The 23,951-nt window shown below is 33.9% G+C and overlaps 3 protein-coding genes and 1 long non-coding RNA gene across 8 annotated transcripts in view; 3 read left to right on the forward strand and 1 right to left on the reverse strand.

Annotated features, from left to right (window-relative positions):
- Hs2st (Heparan sulfate 2-O-sulfotransferase) overlaps positions 1-23,951 on the reverse strand; it is a 92,957-nt gene that overhangs the window by 24,695 nt on the left and 44,311 nt on the right. The window contains exon 9 of one of the 5 annotated variants that reach the window (XM_089217544.1): positions 11,398-11,534. The exons of 3 other annotated variants lie outside the window; for them this stretch is intronic. In XM_089217544.1, coding sequence (XP_089073670.1) covers positions 11,530-11,534 — 5 coding nt within the window. In that variant the 3' untranslated portion in view covers positions 11,398-11,529. Of the gene's footprint in view, positions 1-11,397; positions 11,535-13,884; positions 14,043-23,951 lie in introns of those variants that run through there. One more of the 5 variants, XM_089217540.1, reaches the window with a different exon arrangement.
- On the forward strand, positions 1,502-7,258 carry LOC149062361 (uncharacterized). Its single transcript, XM_089221767.1, has 4 exons — positions 1,502-1,572; positions 1,655-1,850; positions 1,949-2,053; positions 7,106-7,258. The coding sequence occupies exons 1-4, from the start codon at positions 1,502-1,504 to the stop codon at positions 7,256-7,258; spliced, it is 525 nt and encodes a 174-aa protein (XP_089077893.1).
- Positions 12,870-14,000, forward strand: LOC107172507 (uncharacterized). Its single transcript, XR_016190666.1, has 2 exons — positions 12,870-13,032; positions 13,909-14,000. It is a non-coding gene; the product is annotated as an uncharacterized LOC107172507 (long non-coding RNA).
- Positions 14,037-14,866, forward strand: LOC149062362 (uncharacterized). Its single transcript, XM_089217554.1, has one exon. The coding sequence runs from the start codon at positions 14,210-14,212 to the stop codon at positions 14,633-14,635; it is 426 nt and encodes a 141-aa protein (XP_089073680.1). The 5' UTR covers positions 14,037-14,209; the 3' UTR covers positions 14,636-14,866.

The raw sequence follows: 23,951 nt of genomic DNA on the forward strand, positions 1-23,951 counted from the left end.
TAACTATTTGTTACATTTTTATGCTTAAATATTTGATTTTGTTTGTTAATTTTAGATTATTATGAACATTAATAATAATAAATATTATAATATACATATTATTATGATTGAGATTGTTATAATTATTAGAATTAATCACCTTTTTTTTTATTAATTTTTAAGTTTTTATAATTTATAGAAAAAAAACTAATAAAGTGTAAGCAATGGCAACACTGGACATCGGTCTCGGTGTTGATATGAGTATCATTAGTTAGTTAGTCTTAGTTAGTCAGTCTTGCGCCCGCGTTGTGCGGCTGTGCGCGTGTGCGCCGTTATTAGTTCTGCTCCGTGCGTTTATTAAAGTTTTGTAATCAATCACGTTTGTTTAATTGTGAAATAAATTGTTGCTGTCTGTAATTTGTCTATCGTTTATTATTCGCTCTCAAAAGTTAGGAGAGAGGCCAAAAAACCATATGATTACAAATATTATGTAGTATTTTATCCTATTGTTGTATTGACTTAAATTAGTGTTATGAAGTTATAATTTAACTAAAACAATGAGTGCATATATGATACTCAAGGCAACCGTGGCAAGTTGTGTTGAGAAGCAAATGTGATACACAAGGCGCAATTGGTAAGTTTGTGTTAATTTACATGGACGAAAATGAAAAGAAGACTGTGTATCATATTTGATACTCAAGTCGATTTTGGCAAGTTGAGTGAAATTGATAAGGCAGTCAACTTGTTAAGAATCATGTGTCTGTTTTAATATTTGTTATTGTGTATGTCTTATAATTATGAACTATACTAAATGTTTTATTTGAATTGTATTGTTCAATAAACTATTTAATAGTAACTTATGTGTTCTTTTATTCGTTGATTTTTAATTTTAATTTTTATAATTTTATATGTCATGCTTAAAAATTGTTTGTTTTAGTACAAATACTGTTGTATTTGAGTACTAATATAAAATGCTATAAATCATAAATTGGTTAAAAAAATTTCAATGATTTAATAATCAGAACGGACCGCCCGCGCGGCAGCCGCGCCACCACGACATGACACGCCCCTGCGCCGCTGCTGCATAGTCTTACATCAAACACCGGGAGCGCTGTTTGCAATGTTCTGGACGTTAACATTGGAGTTGCCTATCTATAGAATTCTTGTCTATGGTGTGATGCATCATAATCATAGAGTAATATAGAGAGACCGTTCCATCTGCATATTGAAGCAAAAGTGGATTCTATTTTACAGGTTAAATACTTCACAAAAAAAAAAATATTGTAATATATTTGGTACGATTATCATAGTAACATATACTGAGATAATAAATATTAAATGTACTCAATGATAAAATTATGAATTCATTATATTTTTTTTTTGATTTGAATTTTGATTTGAAGTATTGAATACTGCCTACAAATTTAACGTTGTTTTATGTTTGCAATTTGTAAGTTTAGTACAGTTCTTGTAAATTTGTAAGTGTTTTTTTTTTCTATTATATTATTATAATATACTAAACATGCCAAGCTGTATAACTTGTGGAAGATCAGTTAGTAAAAGTTCAAAATCAGTGAATATAACTTTTCATAAGTACGATTTAGAAAATTAATCTTGAATTTAAAAATGTATTTGTAAAGTGATACTATGTAAATATATATTTGTTTAATTATAGGTTTCCATCTAAAGAAAGTGTTCGAGAAAAATGGAATAACTTCTTATTAGAAAATGCTGTGAGTCCTGAAAATGTGTTAAAGACTAGTGTAATTTGTTCCCTCCATTTTGAACAGTCATGTTTTGTGTTGGACAAAAGCAGAAAACTGTTAAATAAGCATAGTTATCCATCAATAATTGTAAATCGAATAAAAGGCGTAAGTAAATCGTTTGGAGTAATATACATAATTTACTCAAATTATCAAATTTTCAATAACGTGAATGTTTTATTACAATTATCATTATATTGTTATAGGCCAAAAAAATGTGTGATGAAACTTTAACAAAATATCCCATGACTTATGAAGCAAAACCAAATAGTTCTTCTAACATTTTAAAATGTGATCGAAAATTAGTTAAAGTTAGTACCAATAATATTAAACTTGTGGTACAATATTGTTATTATTTATATTTATTTCTTATTATGCAACTAAGTAGTAAAGTTGACCAAATACTAACTGATATTACCTTAGTTATAAATGAAGTAGGTAATGTTTATAATTATAATGTTAATGTTTATGTTTATAAAAATATTTTTATCTTAACACATTTTTTTTTCCATGTAAAATCAACAACTTACAAGTGTTAAGCCTAAATAAACTTATTGTTAAAAATTGAAATATATTTATTAAAATACATTATATCTATGAACAAACTACAAAGATGTATATGTTTCGGAAAATGTGCAATTTATGACTTGGGTTTATATTGTGGAAAAACGTATTGATTTCGACTGTATTCTTTTCATTGACTGCTTGTAAAGTGTGAGAATTTCTGGCAGGCTTCAAAGTATTAGGTCTATTTTATGCTCGATTTTTAAAGTTTCATTGATGTATCGCATACTAGCTTTAAAACAGTCATATCTTATAAAATAGGTATATTATATTTAATATCTTAAAATAAATGCGAATTAAAATATATAATTCGATATATACCTAATAATTAAAGCAATAAAATACATAATACATATTTTTGAAATTTGTTATCTATATTTTATATTATTGTTTTTCCGAATAATGATTTTATAATTGATAACATATTTTATTCTAGACAATGTAAAACAAAACGTAATAAATACTTAACAATATTTTTTTTCTCATAAGCGACAACACTGTAAATTAGAAACCACTTTTGCATCAGCTTGTTACTCAGAACGATATAGGGAACGGCTTCTCTATATTACTCTATGATCATAATTTATCTACTGCACAGGGGCAGTACTTTTCTGTAACGATTTGTCGTCGATGTACAATCAATTTGTAACAATAGAATAAGATAACAAATAATAAAACACGATTCAATAACGGAGACAGTTTTTTATTATTCATTTTTAGGAAAGGTGTGCTAATCCATGTGTACACTGATAAACGGTCCTTGAACGACGGGTCATTCATTATCGATAAATAGTGATCGATCAATAATATTATAGGGGGCCCTTGTAGGGGAACATCGTTTTTGTATTTAACATGCACTCTAGTGGTATCCCCTCCTAATAGTTCATAAACATCACTTACTACAGTCTTTGTATGCAGCTAAAGCGAATTTTCTAAAACAATCGACGAGTTAGAAACCGTTATTCAAGAGGAAAAGGATAAGACGTCTCTACAACTAACAAGCGGTACGCATACAACCATAATCATAATATTAAGTACGGTGTTAGCAATATTAGTAATATATAATTTATTCAAAATCTATTTAAATAGGCGTAGGTACTTTAGGCATAGGGCAATACCTAGAATAGAGGTAACTTCATTATAAATTTAAAAAAAAAAAAAAAGAGAGAGAATATGGTTACAGTAAGGGATCTTGTTCTTTTCATGGAACAATTACGAATGGTATTGTATGAGGCAGCACATGAAGTAAACAGTAATCGGAGGGGCAGAATTCCATCATGTTTAAGAGTTCACATCATGGAGGCCAACAGAAATGTTGGATACCCCATGAATCACATACAAATAGGCGTAATGCACACATTCTAGAAACATTCATAGAATGGAGGTTTGAGGAGGACGGACACGAGCATGTAATGCCCTGTCTAGTAGTGTTCGATTCATTACAATCGGGCACAGAAATATTAGATACTATTACGATGTTACTATATAATGTACTAACATAGTAACACTATGTTTATTTTCTGTTTAAATAGTGATAAAAATATGTAATAATATATGTATGTTGAAAAAAAAAATATATATATATATATTTTCGTGTTACTAACATAACTTAAAGGAAATAATTGTATCACCAGAGTAATGAAATCATAATGTAAAGTATGAGTTACTGAAAATTATTCGAAAAAAATTACAGTCGAAGTCTTATTTATCATAAGCCCTCGTTTTATGGGGGAGGTGTTGAGATAGCTGCATGCAACGTGTGCGAACGAGCACGTACATTTGTCTTACACGTCAAGTACGTGAGGTAGTATCTTAATCACTAATTAATAATTACAAGGAAAAGTTGATTTCTAAAACTATTGAAGTATTAGGATGAATACTTTAAAAGAGACCTTGTATGACACAATAAGATCCGGCTGGTGTATCATATATAAGGGTACTTTACAAGCAATCACTTACACTATTTTTGTATGACGACTAGTTGACGGTACTCATGCTAAAATAATTGTCTTAAGTTGTAATCGTTACTCTGAGTGTTTAAAAGTGTTAAATACTAACCAAGTTAAATAAAAATCACAATTAATAATTAAATTCAAAACCTTGAGTTGTTCATTTGATTTGCCTACTTGTCAACCGTGTTCCACAACTGGATCACAACACAGTCAAGAGAGGTTACAACATTTGGAGCCTAGCAGATCAAAAAGGATACATGTTAGCTTTCAAAATTTATCAAGGGAAAGAAGAAATTGTAAACCATGAGTTTGACAAGTATGGACTAGGTGAACGAGTGTTTTGGAACTTACTGCTATGGACTAGCGTCCCGCATTGTCTAGTTCACGGTCAACTAGGTACCAGCCGAACCAAGATAGGGTAGGGTGCGACTAACTTTGTAATTATAAGAGAGAAAGCATTTCGTGGAAATCATTAACGTTAGGGCAACACGAAATCATGTGGTTAGACGACCATAAAAGATCAATGATAGGTGTGCACAGGATGTGGGGTTATGCATCAATACAAAAGTTCCAAGAATCAATGTTATAATGTAATATCATAATATATATTTTTACATAATAATAATATAAATTATCGAAGTCTGTAGCTGCATGGGATGCGCATTTAGCTCGTACGTGGGCGAGTGGCATTTCCGTCAGTTTAGATGATTATACCACATCCGTGAGAACAGCGACAAGAGCAAGTAGACTATGGGGAGTAGAGGGTAGCACTATATAAGGGACCCCGAAACGGCCTGTATTCAGACGCGACTTGACCAGACTAGCCAGAGAACCTTCACGCCAGTCTGTTCTTTAAATTAATTAAATTGAACTTAGAAAATATTCTAGTCAAACCGAATTTATTCTAGTTATTCAGAATACTTAAATATTCAAATAAATTCAGCTTTCATGTTTTAAATAAATATATATGTTTTGTACTTTTGTCAAAATAAATAATCAAATAATTTAACTAAGAAGAATTCCACGTTGTTTAAATTAACTCAAAAGTCACCTTCCAAATATCATCCTTGACTACTGATACCTGTAGGCGACGTGTTCACTACATCTGACGCAGTCGAGTACGGAACCTTAAGAAGAACATCAAAAAAATTCAAGAGGAGGAGAAGCAGAATTTTTCGCAAAAAAATAAATTTTTTCGAATTTTTTTAAAAATTCCACAACTTCGAGTCAAGAATTTCACAGAGGCAGTTCGACAGAATCACCGTTGGGGAACTGATCACTTTCCAACAACTCCGAGGGTCAAAAGAATCTACGTAGAGGTCAACAGTCGATAGCTAGGAAAATCAGCTTCAGTCAAGATGAACCAAAATACGAAGACGACAGTATTGTGAGTTATAATTTTTGTGTAGTATTTAAGAGAATGTTTTTGTAAGCTTTATAGAGTCGCGTCTCCTTTAGACCTTATAATATATATATGATATACGGTGAAAGACATAAGCGCCAAAATTAGATAAGAAAAAATAAAGTCGTATCGTACAAAAGCGCCAAAATCGTATCGTACGAAAGCGCCAAAATCCTAGATACCTGTGTACCACAGTTAATAGATGTTAAATAACAGATATTAAATTTAGAATTATATCGTTCAAAAACTCCAACGTTTAATCTTAATCGACAAATGTCGACAATTAGATTTTATATCTGATTACAATAGATTGTCACATAGACAGTGTATGAGCAGTTTTGTGTTATTAGTTTATAACATATTTGCATTTATATTATAATTTATTATTGACATTTTTTTTAACATAATATAATTATTTAAAAGAGCAATTTTTAAATATCTACTTACATAAAATTTTAATTTCGGCCCAAATTATTTGTAATTTTTGCACCTTTGGCGCCTATTTCACATGTTAGGTATACAATATTATATTGGCGCTTATGTCCTACACATTTTGGCGCAAATGATAGGTCATTTTTGTGCCTTTGGCGCTTCTGTCATATAGCCATGATATACATATAGTAATTGAAATAAATAATAGTGATTTTTTGAAAGGCAAGAGGTAAGACCTTATATGTTGATAATTGAGAATTAATTTGGAATTTTAGAAAAGGCGAGAAAATAAGTCCTTAGTTTTATGAATAAATATTGAGAATAATTATGAGATTTTGTAGAAAAAGATATATATAATGTGTGCGCGCACAGTTTATTGAGAATAGATATTGAATATATAGTAAAAAAAAAAAAGGAAATTATAGAAAAATGATAAATAAATGATAAATGATAAATGGTAAATGAATAATAAATTGATATATAGAGAAAATATTTGAGAATAATAAGAAATAAAATTTTGAAGTGAAAGAAAGTAAATTTAGGACCGGTCCGAATTAATTTTAAATAGTATATAATATTAGATATATATATAATAGCATAAATACCGTTCACATTAAGTAAAAATAGTATAATAAATAAATTAAAGTAGTCTAGAATAAGTTATAATAGTTAAAATAAATTTGAATTAAAATTATTAATTAAGATTTAATAAAATAATAATAAATAAGTTTATAAGTAGTTTTGCGATATATTAAGTTAATTATTTTATTTGGAGTAATTAACCAAAAGATAAATAATTATAACATAGTGGCGTAATATTTAATAGTAGTAATGATATAATTAATGCGTTAGTGTGAGTGCAGTTTATAGTAAAACTGATATAAAATAAAAACGTAATAAAAAACGAAAACATCGCGGAACACGATTTTTTTAAATATAATAAATGACGTGTTACGGAATCGAATAAATAATAAAAGTAATATTGAGTATAGAAATCGAAGTTGATTACGCAGCCAATTACGACGCCGACGTATAACGAGTTGTTTAATCTCGTTCAACAACTCCGCGAACAAGTCGAGCTAACGAACGCTCGCCAAATCGCGCAGCAAGCTGAGCAGAATGCGTCGCAGAACGTGACATCGGTCACGAGAACGGAAGTTGCCTAGTTTATGGTGGTTCCCGATTTGAATAAAACCATAAGTCAGTTTACGGGTCGAGAGTCGTCTCACGAGGCCGAGAACTGGCTTGACAGTGTGAACGGTATCGCTTCGGCGAACGGTTAGCCCATTGGTTACCGTTTACAATTCGTACGGGCCAATGTACAAGATGCTGCTCGTGATTGGTTCGTCGGCAGGGCGTTCAGCGACTGGCCGAGTTTTGAGTCGCGATTCAGGTCGACTTTTATTCGTTCGCTGAATACATCCGATCGTTATGACCTCCTTAAGGCACGAGTCCAGAAAAAGGACGAACACGTTATGGACTATTTCCTAAGGTAAGGTTGTGCCGGGACCTATCACTGCCGTTCTCGACGTCCGAGATCACGTACTGAAAGGATTGTACTCGCGCGAGATGGCGTTGTACGCGCTCGGTCGTACGCATTTAACCGAAGAGGATCTGCTTGGAGACCTGTTAGAATGGGCTAGGATGGATGCCATTCACTCTTCCGAAGGTAAATCCAAAGATGTGAAACCGGCTGCCAAGAAAAATGATATCAAGGTGTCGAAGCCTGGTGTTCACGTGTGGACTAGGTTCAAACCAGTCGAAGAGAAGAAGACGGAAGACGTTCCGAACAGAGATACTTTTGATTCCGGTGTGTACAGGAGCAAAGAATGTATCAGAATTTATTAATACGTGTGATATTGCGGTAAAATCGGTAAATAAAAGTAATTTACCATTATTAATAAAATAATAAACTCGAAATTAGAACTAGAGGCAACACAATATAGAGACACAGAAAAATGGGAGGATATAAAGTCAATTTTAAAGGGAGCATTTGAACATGAGCATCTGAGAGAACGTTAACAATAGGATTAAATTTCGCGCGTATGAAAGAAAATGAGGACGTAACCAGTTTCGCAGGACGAGTTGAGGAATTATTTTATAAATTATGTAAGAAAGGTTCGAAAGATATGACAGAAGAGGAAAGCAAAGTATATAAAAAACAATTTAAAAATCAAGCATTAATAATTTTTGTAAACGGTTTACCAAAACATCTAAATTTAGCACTAAAAGCTAGGGATCCAAAAACGTTAGAAACTGCTATGCAATTCGCAAAAGATGAGGAAATGGAACATAATGCTAACTTACAAATGGAAAAATTACAAAAAGATTTAGAAAAACAAAATTTAAACGGAAATAGTAATACATCAGGAAATAATTTCAAACAAAATAATAATAGTCAAAATTTTAATCGCGGTAACAATAACTACGGTGGTCAGAATAACGGATATAACAATAATAATAATAATAATTTCAGACGTAGTAATGGTTATAATAATTTTAATCGAAGTTTTAATCGTGGCGAATATAACGGGTATGGACGACAAAATTTTGCTAATAATAATAATCAGCGTTATAATAATCAGAATATCACAACTACTAATAATAATAATAATAATAATGCGTGTTATAATTGTGGAAAGAATGGTCATTTGGCAAGAGATTGTAGATTACCAAGGCAAAACAACGATAGACAGTTCGGTACCAATAAATTATTGGTTAGGTTCCATCTACTACATGTAGCGTTGAAAGGTCTTTTAGGTTTGTATTACAATTTATAATATATTTTTTATTTTTACTACTTCAATTATTTATTATGTTTTATATTTGCTTTAAATTAGCTCGCTTAAAAGACTTAAAACATGGTTTCGTAGTACTGTTACTGAGAACCGCTTGAATGGCTTGGCATTAATGAATATTTACAAAACTTTTGTGCAAGCTCAAAAATCAAACATTATAGATGAAGCAATAAAATTATTTGCTATGGAGCCTTGGCGCATGCAATTTTTATTTAATGACCAATAATCTTAATATTTTTATAAAATTAGATACTTAGTTTATAATATAATGATTTATAAGATTTTTTTTTTCAGTGCTCTTGATGTCTCATATAATATTTTAATTAAAATATACCTAAAGTTAATCATATTATGGTGTCATCAGTTTGTTTACTAAGTTTGTAATGAAACTACAAAATACTATACCTAATAATATGTTATGGCTATGTATAATATAAACTTTGCCCCCCCCCCCCCGGTGAAAATTTCTGCGGGCGCCCTTGCCAATAATAGGCAACAAAATGCAAATAATAATACGCGTACAATTAATAATAATAATGGACAACTGCATTGTAGCTATTGCAATAAAGTGGGACATGAAATTGTAAACTGTTATACTAAATTACGTAACGAAAGGAATAATTCTAATGTTTCAAAAAACTCAATGGTGCCAACTCAGGGCGTCAGGTTGGTGCAGGAGATAATAGACGCAGAATCGCAATTAAACAATGTTTACATGTAACAACCGTAATATATAATATAATATATAATAATCACGTAACAATAGAATCACCTAATTTTAGTACAAAAACAATTAAGTTATTATTAGACACAGGTAGCGATTTAAATATTGTTAAAATAAATAAATTAATAGGCAAAACGGTAATAGACGAAGATCAGAAAATATATTTAAAAGGGATAAATGACAAAATAGTACCGACTATAGGAAAAACAAAAATAAAATTAATAATTGATAAAAAAGAATTTATAACAGAATTTCAAGTAGTGAATAAGCAATTTCCGGTTGAAGGCGATGGCATTTTAGGACATACATTTTTAGTAGATAATAATGCAGTTGTTCGAGCCAGATATCGCCAGAGCGCGCCAGTTAATTAGCGATTAATTAAATTTGATCCCGTTGCTGGTGCACCTGCGCTGTTCCGCCTGTGTGCGTCGCCGCGTCCTCTCTCGCGGGCAGTATCTCGCACGAGTATCGACAAGAAAGTGTTTTTTGCGAACTCGACAACCGGTCGTCGCCATTTTTTATCCCCGTTGCCATCGGTGGCATATCGTGGCTGTGTGCGTGACCGTTTTATTTTGTTGTTCGTATGCGTAACGCGAAACGCACATTGTGTACACAGGTACGAATTATTTTACACCTGCGCGGGCGGTGTAGGTTATCATAATAGCGTGTGTCTTGTCATGGTGCATCGGGTACCAATCGGTTGACGACACCGCTTTCGTTTTGCTGTTGTTTTATATATTTATATATATATATATATCGCGCGCGGGTGCGATCCGACCAAATCACCCAAAGGTGCATCGGGCATTTTATTGATTGGTCGTGGTTCTTGATCATATATTAATATTCGCGTGTGTGGTGCGAATCGCGGGATATGGGGGTCATATCCCCCCCCCCCCGGAAGCTTATTTTTTTTTTTTTTAAACCATGTTTAAAACGATATTTTGATAGTTGTATGAACATTGAACAACTAACCTAACCTATGAATGAAAATACATTTTGTAAACATTTCCAGCATTGTCGATTTTGATGATAAGAAAGAGGCGGCTATCTAGTTGTTGAATATAATATTGTTACCACGGTCTTAGATTGTTACTATTGTTCAGTGATATTATCTTATCTTAAGATGAATTCAGAGCTGATAATCAACAATTAACGTAGACGAGAAACGCTTATCAAAACAAACTGAATTAATTTTACTGTTTGATTTTTGAAATGTGTTAAACTGAAATTTCTAGTTAATCTTAAATTCTTGTGTTAAGTTGCAAAGTGTTGAATACTTGAATATATAACGTACCTATATTTAAATCTATAATAAATTGTTATCATGGATAAATGGATTATTAAAAGAAAAGCGTCTACTTCACCAAGTCAAAATAGTCAATCTGGTAAGCAAATAAAGTTCTGGTCACTTCCTGCCCTGTTACTAATAATGAAAATCTGGATGAAAAAAGTAATGTTTGTGATATAAGTTTATTATGTTATATTTATTTTATTTTTTAAGTGATAAAACTATACTAATTGTACATTTGTACAGCTTACTGCCTATAAGTTATAATATACATCAAAATATGCTAAATATTATTTTTATTTTGAAGATTGAAACTAATTGCACCGTAAATTCTAATATTCAGCCGCTTCCGCAAATTAATGATATTGCTTTATTTATTAATCGTAGCTTAAATGACGAAGAAAAGCTATTAGTAAGTTACTAGCCATAAGATATATTTCAATTTTTATTAATAACGACAATTATTGTAAAATGAAACTGCATGTTTATAATTGCACACATTTATTTATAGGTGCTTAAGAATGTTTGGGAACCGCCAAAAATGTATAAATATCCTTTATTGGAACAAAACAAAAAAAGAGGGCTTAGATTTCAGTCCAAATGGTTTGACGAATTTTCTTGGCTTGTTTATTCTGAAATAAAAAAGGGAGCTTTTTGTAAATTTTGTGCTATTTTTTCAAAAACTGGTGGAGCTCTAAAGCTGGGCGTCCACTAGGTCAGAGAGGTCGGTGCGGCGCGGCGCGACGCGCAGCGGCACAATAAAAAAATGCCTGTAAACTAATACAGATCCGTCCACAAGAAGGTCGGCGCGGAACGACGCGGCGCGACACCGCTCTCGGGAGCTCCTGCGACTTTTCGAGGTCGGCAGCGCGTCGCGCCGTGCTGGTTCACCGACCTAATGGACGGTTAAGCGGTCGGATTTGTCCACGTTCGTTTGATGTCGGTTAGTATCGGAGTATTGTCGTGACACGTGCGCGCACACGCTTATCATGTTTTCAGTTATCAGTTTATCACGTTTTAAATTTTCAATACAAATATATTATTTAAATTTTAAATGTTTTCAACAGTTCAACATAAATTGTAAGATATTTACTCCTCACTATTCAATATCATCCATCACACAACATCACGGTAAGTACACACAATTTATATTAAGTAGGTAGAATTTTAAATTTCTCATCATATAGGTGTTAGGTATACCTTATACAGTATTATTTTGTTAAAGAACACTTTAGGACCTAAGAAGAATATATTTTTATATTTAATACAAAATATATTGTTAAGTGTATGGGCACAAAATTTATTGTATTATATGTGTAAAGGTTGATAAAAATCAAAATAAACAAATTTTTAAGTAGAAGTAGATTATTTTACTGGAATAAAATAATTGCTAGTCTTTTGAAAGTAAGAAATCTAAGCAATTTATTCAGTATTATAAAAGTAGAAAATAGTAAACTATTTTATGCAAATGTATGCCTCACTGATTACTCTAATACTTGCTTACTAAAATAATTGTAGGAGTTTTTGGTATTTTTTATACTTTATTTTCTATTGTTACATCAGTTAAAACTTTTCAAGAGTATTGGTGTTAACACTATTGTTAAAATAAACCTAAAGAATATCATTTTTAAGAAGCATAATCTTTAATTTAAAATTAATATCTATATTTAAAAAAAAGCTTATATTTTATATACAAATATGAAATAATACATTACTACTTAATGAATAATTTGGCATATTTTTCATATTCTCAAGAGAATACAAAGATATTTTCTCTATAAAAAATTAATTCGAGGTTAAAAACTTATAATATATGTAAAACAAATTGTCGAGTAGGTGATCAAATTATATTAATTATATATTTATATAGGTATCATACTGAATTATATAGAAAAATTAAGAACAATAATAAGCAATATTATACTATACTAACTTATTACCTAACCATAAAAAATTTTATTATTATTTTTGATTTTAGGTATCTAACAATGGAAGAATTTTCAGATGAAAGACTAATTGTACATGTACAGCAATACAAACATTTGTATGACTTGCAGGATGCAAACTATCACAACAATGTTATGAGGGATAATAGCTGGGAGGAAATTGGAGCGCTATTTAATACACAAGGTAATAAAACACAATATCAAGTGTAGAATAGTTAAAATTTTATTATATTACATTGTATATGAAAATATCTTGCTCCTTCAATTGTATTGTCTCCCCTGCTGAACTGCTCGAACTTGCCACTCTACTGATCATATGGTGATGAAAAATAATTTTTGAACTTCTCCCTTGTTGAATAACTACTTCCAGCAAATGCACCTCCAACATGCATTAAATTTTGAAGAGCACTATTTTGAGGACTTGAACTAGCAACTTCATCTTCCATTACTTCTTATAATGTAGTAATAGAATCCGTTTTTAGAAAATTATGTAAAACACATGTAGCTAAAACAATTTTGTTCACATATTTAGGTTTAACCTCTAGTCTTCTCTGATATACACGGAATCTTTTACTTAAAATTCCAAAGGCGTCTTCACTTGTGTTTCTTGCTCTACTTAATCTCAAATTGAATATTTTTTTGTCTTCATTATTTGTTAGCTCGTTGCCAGGATAAGGTCTCATAAGGTTTCTCTGAAGAGGAAACGCTTCATCCCCTACAATTACATGAGGCATAGGCTCTTCTGTGCCGGGTAATGGTGCGTCTTCAGGAAAATCTAATTGCCCTTCTTTAAGTCTTTTACCAAAATTACAATTAGCAAATATGCTACCATCACTATTTTTTCCATATCCCCCAACGTCAATCATGGTAAATTTGCATTCTGCGTCAACAACAGCCATTAATACTATACTACAAAATTTCTTATAATTGAAATATAATGAGCCACTGTGGTAAGGCTTATTGATTACAACATGTTTACCATCAACAGAGCCGACACAAGTGGGATAATTCCACCTTGTTCTAAATTCTTGTTCAATTTTTTTCCATTTTTCTTTATTAGGTGGTAACAAATACAAAGGCGAGAGCCTTTTCCAAATAGCGTCACAGGTTTCATACACGATTCGACTTACAGTCTTATGTCCTTGTCTGTAACTAAATGCAATCGTCCCAAAAGTATCTCCAGTTGCTAAAAACCTATTGAATAGATACATCTAAAGTTAATATAGGTAATTAACAATAAATAATTAAAATTAAAGAGTTTATATTTAAACACTAACTATACAGTAAGTAATACCCAATTTATTTTAGGATCCGAATGTAAATTGAAATGGAAGTCATTGAGAGAAAGTTACAGAAAAGCTATGAATGCAAGAAAGCTTAAAAGTGGCCAAAGTGCAAAAAAAATTAAACCTTGGCGTCTAGAAGCTCAAATGGAGTTCATTAAACCTTATTTGTTTACTGAAAACGACAATGAAGTTAGTAATATTCCTGCTCTTCCTGAATCTCCTATTTCAGTTTCTTCTCCATTAAACGATTCAACATTTGTATCTGAAGAATCATGTGAGGAAATTGAAAAAAATGATGAACTTAACACCCATCATAAAGAGACTTCAGGAAAAAAGTTATTGGTAACTAAAAAAAAAACTGATACAGCTGCAGACAAGCTACGCCAATACATAGACATGAAGAAGTCATCTAATATTAATCCAAAAATTGACCAACTTGGTAAATATTTCCAAAGTATTGAAAGTACGGTAAGATCTCTACCATCATATATCCAGATTTAACTAAAATCACAAATCTCTCAACTTGTTCATAATGCTGAATTGGAAGCAGTCTCTACAAGTACACCAATGCCAACAAATATTAGATCATCAATATTAGATCTAGAGCCTACCTATCATTCAATGTCATTTCCTATCTCTTATTCATCTACTTATCCAACAACATCTCATAATATGTCTGAAACTCAAAATCAAGGAAACAACCCAAGTCATGATTTACATGACAAAGATGTATACAAAAACTTTTATTGATCATTCAATATTTACATTTCATTCATTATTTACTTATATGTTTAAAATTATTTAATATTTATTAATTATCAAAAATTGTTCACATTTATTAAACTAAAAATTGTTAATTGTTAATATTTCAAGTTGGAAAATATTTAATAATTTGTTTTTTATTATAATTATTATCCTCACTTAAGAGAAATTGTTTTATTTTATTGATCATTCAATATTTACATTTCATTCATTATTTACTTATATGTTTAAAATTATTTAATATTTATTAATTATCAAAAATTGTTCACAATTTATTAAACTAAAAATTGTTAATTGTTAATATTTCAAGTTGGAAAATATTTAATAATTTGTTTTTTATTATAATTATTATCCTCACTTAAGAGGAATTGTTTTATTTTGTTAGTTATTTAATACATAGTTATACATGTTTAACTCATTCATATACTTGAAAAATAAATAAAATTTTTATATTTAAATAAAAAAATTTCTGATTTGTAATACATTAATTATGTTTCATATTTACCTGAGACAAGTTGCAAGTCTTTCCTCTGAAGGTATTGCCAATCTAAAAGTTGTATCTTGCTTTTCAATATCAGGTCTGATAATATCTAGAAGTTCATAAAATTTTTCTTGTGACATTCTAAAGTATTTCAAGAATTTCTTCGAATCCTTTAAGAGATCTTGAAATAGGTGATTATGTTCACCAAATATTAGCCGTTTAGAATTTATTTCGTGGACCCACATTTTTTTTTTTTTTGATCTCTGCTCTTCTTCTTCTGCCTCTATCACCGTAGCAAAGAACAGTATTTCTTCTTCAGAATCAGAAGATTCCATATTATTTACTTTTTTGTTTAATTAAATTTATTAAATTTAGCTTATTTTTTAAAATAAAATAATGTATCAAAATAAAATTGATAAAACTTCTCAAATGATAACAAACTATGAAAAATTAAAAATATATGATATATATCTTATCGCGCTGCGCCGCGCCGCGCCACCCCGCACTATATGGACGGATCTCCGGGTAAATTCCGCTCCGCGCCGCACCGACCTCTCTGACCTAGTGGACGCCCAGCTTAAATCAGCCACTTGGGCAGCTTGTATTAGTAGAATATATCAATTGGAAAAAAGCTAAAAAGGTGGTTGTTAAATCTTATAATTTTGTAAGTTGAAACACCATTTAAAATTGTACTTTAATGTTTTTCAGGTGTTTCAAAATCATTGTAAGTTGGAATACCATATAAATGCCACATTAGATGCTGAGCATTTTATAAATGTATTAGAAAAAAAAGAGAAATCCATTATTGAGCAGCTTGATTCTGAAAGGTTTTTATTATACTGGTAGTTATTGAAACTTATGAGGTTTCAACTATAATGTTGTTTTATTGTTGTTATTTTTAGAATAGTTCAAGCAAAAAAATATAGAAAACGTTTAGTACCTATTATTCAATGCATCCTCCTGTGTGGTAGACAAGAGTTAGCTTTGAGAGGTCACCGAGGAGAGAAAGGAAATATATTAATTGATGAAAATGCTATTCAAAATGCTGGAAATTTCAGTGCTATTTTGCAATTCAGAGCCAAAGGGGAGACATTTTTACAAAATGTCTTAGAAGGGACAGATACAAATATAAAATATCTTAGCCCTGGTATTCAAGATCAATTAATAAACATATGCAATTATATTATTTTTAAAAAAATTGTAACAAAAGTTAATGAAGCCCAGTGCTTTTCTGTACTTGCTGATGAAACTACAGATATCTCTACAACCGAACAGCTGACTTTATGTGTCCGATACATTGACTCTGAAGGAAACTTGAATGAAGACTTTTTGAAATTTATTATTGTAGAGAGTTTAACTGGTAGTGATCTGTCCGCAGCAATATTGAATGGTAAAAACATCAAATAATTATTTACATTTTTTGTTGTTTTTAATATCAATTGTTAACAACTATTATAATATGCATTTTTAATTTTTATCAGGTTTAGTTGAATGCGGCCTAGACTGTGCCTTCTTAATAGGGCAAGGCTATGATGGTGCCAGTAACATGAGTGGAAAGGTTCAAGGAGTCAAGTCTTATATTCAAACTAAATATCCAAAAGCTATTTACGTACACTGTGCTGCACATTCCCTAAATCTTGCAGTCTCAACAGCAAGTGACTTAAAGCCGATAAGAAACTGTTTAGGGATAATTGAAAAAGTGTATACATTTCTGAACACGCCTAAACGAACTGCCGTCATGTTTCATGTCATTGGCAATGAAAATGCAGATTTAAATATAAAAAAACTGAAAAGACTTTGCGCTACTCGGTGGATACAGCGTTATGATGCTGTTAATGATTTTTGTGAATTACTGCCTTATGTTATGATATCATTAGATGAAATATCAGAATGGAGAGATTCATCAGGCGCAGATGCTTCAATACTGAAAAAGGCTATTGATAATGAATTTTTAATTTCATTATTTGTCATAAAAGTAATATACTTTAATTTTTTTTTGTTTTTGTACTTTTCTAAAATTACTTTTTTTTTTGGATTTTTTATTTTTTATAGAAATTATTTTCATTTGGACTTCCACTATGTAGACAATTACAGTTAAAAAGAATTGACCTCAAGGATGCTGTGCAACTTGCAGAAGATACAATAACTTCTTTAAAAAATATTAGAGAAAATATAGAACAAGAATTTCAAATTATATATAACTCAGTGAAAGTAAATACTTCATTTAAAATTAAACCATATATTTTTGAATAAAATAAACTCTTATTTTTTCCTCAGAAAATGGCAAACATTATTGATGTAGAAATAAAAACAAAAAGAATTACAAATAAGCAAGTGTCGGCGATAACATTAAGTTGTGCAACCAAGTTAGGACTGAAACGCCACAAGAACCGCAATGATGTTTATGCGCTTTCGCAACAATTAATCACTCGGTTAAAGGGCGTCACTCAATGCGATTTCATCCCGTCGTTGTCGGAGTATCCACGATTCAATGCTACCAACGTGATCGTCATTTCGCAGATTACTAGATTAATGCCTAGTCAACCATTACCTAACGCTGTGAGACGTCGTTATGGACATCTACATCTGGTGGATCCAAATTTTGATTGTCCCGGTCCTATTGACATGTTGATTGGTTGTGATGTATACCCGATGTTATTATTCTCGAAGGCTGAAATCATCAATTGTCCTGGACTTCCGTCGGCTATGCATACACATCTCGGGTGGTTTATTAATGGTCCTTTACAAGATGTCACACCATCGTCCTCAACATTATTAACAATTACCTCAACGCCACCTGTAGAAGAGATGCTACAACAATTTTGGATGGTGGAAGAACCGGGATCTCCGGCTATCAAGACAACCGAAGATGAGCTATGTGAAGATTGGTTTCAAAAAACTGTGTCTCGGGATTTGACAGGTAGGTTCGTTGTCGCTCTTTCTTTCAGAACACGAATCAATCTCCCAGCAGAAGTCAAATTACCGGATACAGGATCGGTGAAACTTGGATCTTCTAGAACAATGGCATTAAATCGTTTGTATAACCTTGAGCGCCGTTTAATGAAAGATCCCGAATTATACTCAGCGTATAAACAGTTCATGAACGAGTACCTTTCACTTGGTCATATGCAACCTGCAAGTATTCCCGGAAAGTACTTCATTCCGCATCATGCCGTCGCCAAACGCAATAACGGCAGACTGAAGATACGCGTCGTTTTTGACGCATCGGCAAAAACTTCAACGGGCTATTCTTTAAACGATTGTTTGGTGACGGGTCCCAAATTACAACTCGATATCGGTGATGTATTATTACGAAGTCGTTTTCATAAATATTTATTTGTCGCTGACATAGAAAAAATGTACCGGCAGATTAACATATGCGAAGAAGATCGAGTATACCAACATATTCTGTGGCGGGACACACCGAATGAAGAAGTTCGAGAATTTCAATTGTGCCCCATAACCTACGGCGTGAATGCAGCACCATTTTTGGCAATAAGGTGCCTTCATCAGTTAAATCAAGATGACGGGTCATTATTCCCATTGGCCAACAATATTTTGACTACATCTACTTATGTCGATGATATTATTGCTGGCGCAGACACGGTAGAAGAAATTGTTCAATTAAAGAAGCAAGTGGTATCTCTTCTACGTCGGGGCAATTTCAGTTTAAAAAAGTGGGCCAGCAACTGTCCATCTATATTAGTGAATATTCAGGAAGAAGACCGTGCACAAGATTCATGCTTTGATGCAAAGGATGATCAGTCTGTCAAGATTTTGGGTCTACATTGGAACACGAAGTCGGATATTTTTGGATATCATACCAGTGTGAAAGAAGGCGACACTACAAAACGGTCCATTCTGTCCACGATAGCACGTTTATATGGCCCTATCGGTGCAATCGGTCCGACAATATTTTGGGCAAAGTGCATTATACAGGAATTATGGATTCAAAAGTTGCACTGGGATGCTTCACCACCTACACAATTGGTTGACAAGTGGAAAACGTTTACTTCTCAATTTAACACGTTATCTCAGGTGATGTTAACTCGGCATATTGATATACGGTTATCGAAACATGTGGAGCTTATAGGTTTTGCGGATGCTTCTCAAAAGGGATACGCGGCAACCGTCTATTTAAGAGTAGTTGGCCAGAGCAATGTTGTCAAGGTACATTTTATTGCATGCAAAACTAAGGTTGCTCCATTAAAGCTCTCAAATATTGACACTTCGTTAACAATCCTGCGCTTAGAGTTATGCGCTGCTTTACTGCTGGCACGTCTTATTTCACATCAGTATACAATTTTACAGAATTTTGCCAGAATTGACCGTATCCGTGCATGGACTGATTCTACGATCGTTTTGAGCTGGCTTTGCGCTGATCAAAAACAATTTAAAATATTTGTCACTAATAGAATTGCAAAAATTAAGGCTCCAACTCCAAATTGTGAATGGGCACACGTCAGATCCACGGATAATCCAGCGGATCCTGCTTCGAGAGGACTACTTCCTTCGGAGCTGATTTCAAATTCAGTACATTTCCGGGGTCCTGAATTTTTATTTCAACCTGATGATCACTGGCCTGTGTCTACCTTGTCTGAATTGACGTTACCACCGATAGAGCAGTTACCTGAGACTAGGTGTATAACAAATGTTTTACATTTGCATGAAGAACAAAACGGTGAGTCAATTATTCGAAGATTTTCATCAATATCATGATTACAGAGAGTATTAGCTTACTGCTTCAGATTCATTGACAAGTCGCGGCGGCGACAAGTCAACTGTGGTCCAGTAACTTGGCGAGAATGCGAACGTGCTTTATTGTCGGCGGTCAAGTGTTCTCAAAAGGTCTATTTTTCTGAACTTTATCACAAACTGGTGAATTCAAAATCAATAGTCACACCAACCGTCCTCGCACATTTGGCTCCGTTTCTGGACGAGGGACAAGTCATTCGAGTTGGTGGTCGATTGAAATATTCATCTTTAAATACAGATGCAAAACACCCGATCTTCTTGCCCAAATCGTCTCATCTTAGTCTTAGTACATTTCTTAGGTAGCTTTGTGTGCACCTCTGAAGAGATTTTACAAATGAGTAATGAACCCCTTCAATTTGTCATAAACCATCTGAAATTAATGTCAGCATACACCTGTATTATTTTATGTTTAAAAAAAAAAAAATATCATTTACTATGTAATTATTTATTAGTCTCTAGGTTGCCGTGGTTTGTTGTTGCAGTATCACGTGATCCTGCTATCAAACGCGTCGTGTGATAAGCTGCCGTTGATAATCGCCGTTTGTTATTATTGTTAATTGTGATCAATATAGTCAGTGTGTGTTAGTGTTGCGGTCGTGATGTCGAAAGCAGACGGTGATCCCCCGACCGAACCGAAGTCAATAAACGCGCAGACGTACAACGAATTGTTTGCACTCGTAACTAAACTTAGTGAACAAGTTCGAGTGATGTCTGAACGAGCGAATATTTCGTCTGGTGAACCGACTGGAGTGTCAGGTATATCAGTCAAGTCCGATGTGAACGGAGTTCCGGGTAGTGCTCGATTTGAATAAAACTATCCATCAATTTACTGGTCGAGTCTTCGCCTCAAGCTGAAAACTGGCTGGACGACGTAAACGGTATCGCAATGGCGAATGCATGGCCAATCGGGTACAGACTACAGTTTGTTTGTGCTAACCTGAACGGTGCCGCGCGAGATTGGTTCGTCGGTAAGAACTTCAGTGATTGGTCGTACTTCCAAACCCGATTCCGTATGACATTTATACGTTCGTTAAACACGTCTGACCGGTATGATTTGTTGAAAGCGCGTACCCAGAAAAAGGATAAACATGTCATGGATTACTTTCAACCCAAAGTGCGTCTGTGTAGAGACTTGGCTCTTCAGTTCATTGAAACTAGGGATCATGTACTAAAAGGGTTGTACTCACGGGACATGGCGCTGTACACCCTAGGACGCAACCATACGACGGAAGAAGACTTGTTTGGAGACCTATTGGAATGGTCGAGGATGAGTAATATACACATGCATAACTCGAAACCTAAGGTGACTAAACTCTTCGCAAAGAAATCCGAAGTGAAGACGTCGAAGTCAGGTGGACTCGCGTGGGCGCGTGCGAAGCCTTCCGCGGACAAGTCACCTGACAAAGCTGCGCCATGGGTCATGACGGCGTGCTGTTGGCTGGCTCGCATCCTTATCGGCGGATTGGGCGTGTCAACGGGCGTGAAGTGGACGTCTTGCTGGATACTGGTTGCCACCCTGTGTTGATTAAAGCTAGCGTCGCGGTGGCTTGCGGACTATCCATCCGGCCTATGGACAAACCGTTATATGGTCTGGGTAGTACGAAAGTACCTTCCATTAGAGCTGTAAGGCTAACGCAAGCGGAGGTAGCCGTGGATGACGTATGTCCTGGGACGGTGGAGATGCTGGTTGTGAGCGACGTCGTGCAGATCCCTGATAACATTGTTGGACGTGTTTGGTTGGATTATCCTGAAATAGCGTATCATAAAGTCAGAGGTCAACTGTCTATTTATCGGGCTGAGCCCTGGGATGGTCAAACCGACAATACTGTGAGTATACTTGGTGCTGATGCTGACTATCTGCACACTGTGGAGGTGGACAAATCACCGGCAGTCGAGCCGTTGGTTGTCGCAGATTTTGGTTATGTTAATCCTGAGCTGACGCCCGGTGAACGCGAAGGACTGATGAGCTTAGTCAACGGATATCGCGAATGCTTCGCGAAGAACTTGGGTGAGCTTGGTTGTACGCCGCTAATGACTATAGATATACATGAAGTGCCGGGCAGTCGACCCACAGGTTAGGTTATGGTTAGGTATGTAGACCTTATAAAACAACCCAGGCTGACCGGGAAGAAATCTCAAGGATTTTAAGTGATTGGAAAAGCCACGGCGTCGTAGTAGAGACGGTTTCTCCATACGCAAGTCCGGTGCTGCTTGTAAAAACAGCCAGGCAAGAAGCGGTTGTGTGTGGACTACCGACGACTAAATAAGCAGACGGTTCGTCAACACTATCCTTTGCCAGATATGTTGGAGCAACTAGAGTCCTTAGCAGCTGGCCGTCTATTCATTCAACTAGATTTGGCTAATGGATATTTACAGATCCCGTTGACAGCCGAAGTGGTGGAGAAGACAGCGTTCATAACGGCGGACACTACAGGGCAAGGATACCCTTTGGGTTGTCTGGTGCTGTGGCGGAGTTCACCAAGTTGATGCAACGGGTACTTCGGCCGCTTCAAGGTAAAACTGTACGAAATTATCTGGATGACATGGTGATAGATGGCCGGAATTGTTGGAGAAACTCAAGCTGGTGTTGGGTCAACTGAAGGACGCAAAATTGACACTGAAGCCGATGAAGTGTCAGTTTGGGACGAAAAGCATAGAGTTTTTCGGGTTTATAGTAGGCGGAGGTGAGATACGTTCTAGGCGCGTGAAGACTCAAGCGATTGCCGATTATCCGGTTCCGGTGGACGTTCATTCGGTTAGGCGGTTCTTGGGACTTGCGAGTTTTTTTCGTCAGTTCATTTCGGGATTTGCTGTTGTCGTTCGATTGGAACGAAGAACAAGAAGTTGCGTTCCGGAAGCTACAAGAATGTGCAAGTCATGTTCAGCTGTGACGGAGCTACACACGGATTCAAGTTCGTCTGGGCTAGGCGCCATACTGATGCAGTCGCAAGATTCTGGTGGACCCCTACATGTGGTTTACTATGCAAGTCGTAAAACTAGCGATTCGGAGCCCAGGAATCACTCGAGCAAGCTCGAGTTGTTAAGTTTAGTATGGTCTGTGAACAATTTCCGACAGTTCCTTTTGGGCATTAAATTTACTATTTATACAGACTGTCAAGCGTTGACATACTTAAATCAATTTAGAAGTTCAAACGCTCAAATTGCTCGCTGGCATGATTGTTTGCAAGAATACGACTATGAGATCAAGTATCGTCCTGGAACAAAGGTATCGAAACATCTCGTACCTCGGAAGTCAGCTGTTATAACTGCCGGGGTCGTGGGCATATATCACGTGATTGCCCGCGCCCGCAATGACCAATGAAATGTACGGTATGCGGTTCGGACCAACATCGACGCATTAAGTGTCCAGCGTCATCCGTAGGTCAGTGTTCCAGAAAAGGTTTTTAGCAGGACAAAATTGTTTATTTATAAAATTGTTTTACTTTTCGGATACATAGATCATTTTAAAATTCAGTTTTTACCTTGTGCAATCATTAAGTCCTTAAACCAAATTTTCGAACTCCGACGATATGTAATATTATTTTTTTTATTTCAACATTTTGTTTTTTGTTAGAATTAAAAAAAATAAACTGCTTAGTAGTTAGTATATTATTTATTCTAATAATACAATAAATATATTATTATGTTCGAATTCAAGTTTTTTTTTTTTTTTTCATTTGGTTTTATGGTGAAATATAATTTTTGACCAATTTTAATTATTTAATTATATATTTTTTTTAAATATAATAGGTACTATGTATTGTGCAGCAACTTGCCGCAACCAAATAATATAATATCGTTTAGAGGACAAGTTAAGCT

Source organism: Diuraphis noxia, unplaced genomic scaffold (assembly GCF_037042655.1).
Source record: "Diuraphis noxia isolate RWA-SAM2 unplaced genomic scaffold, SU_Dnox_SAM2 contig0001, whole genome shotgun sequence".
Classification (NCBI taxonomy): domain Eukaryota; kingdom Metazoa; phylum Arthropoda; class Insecta; order Hemiptera; family Aphididae; genus Diuraphis; species Diuraphis noxia.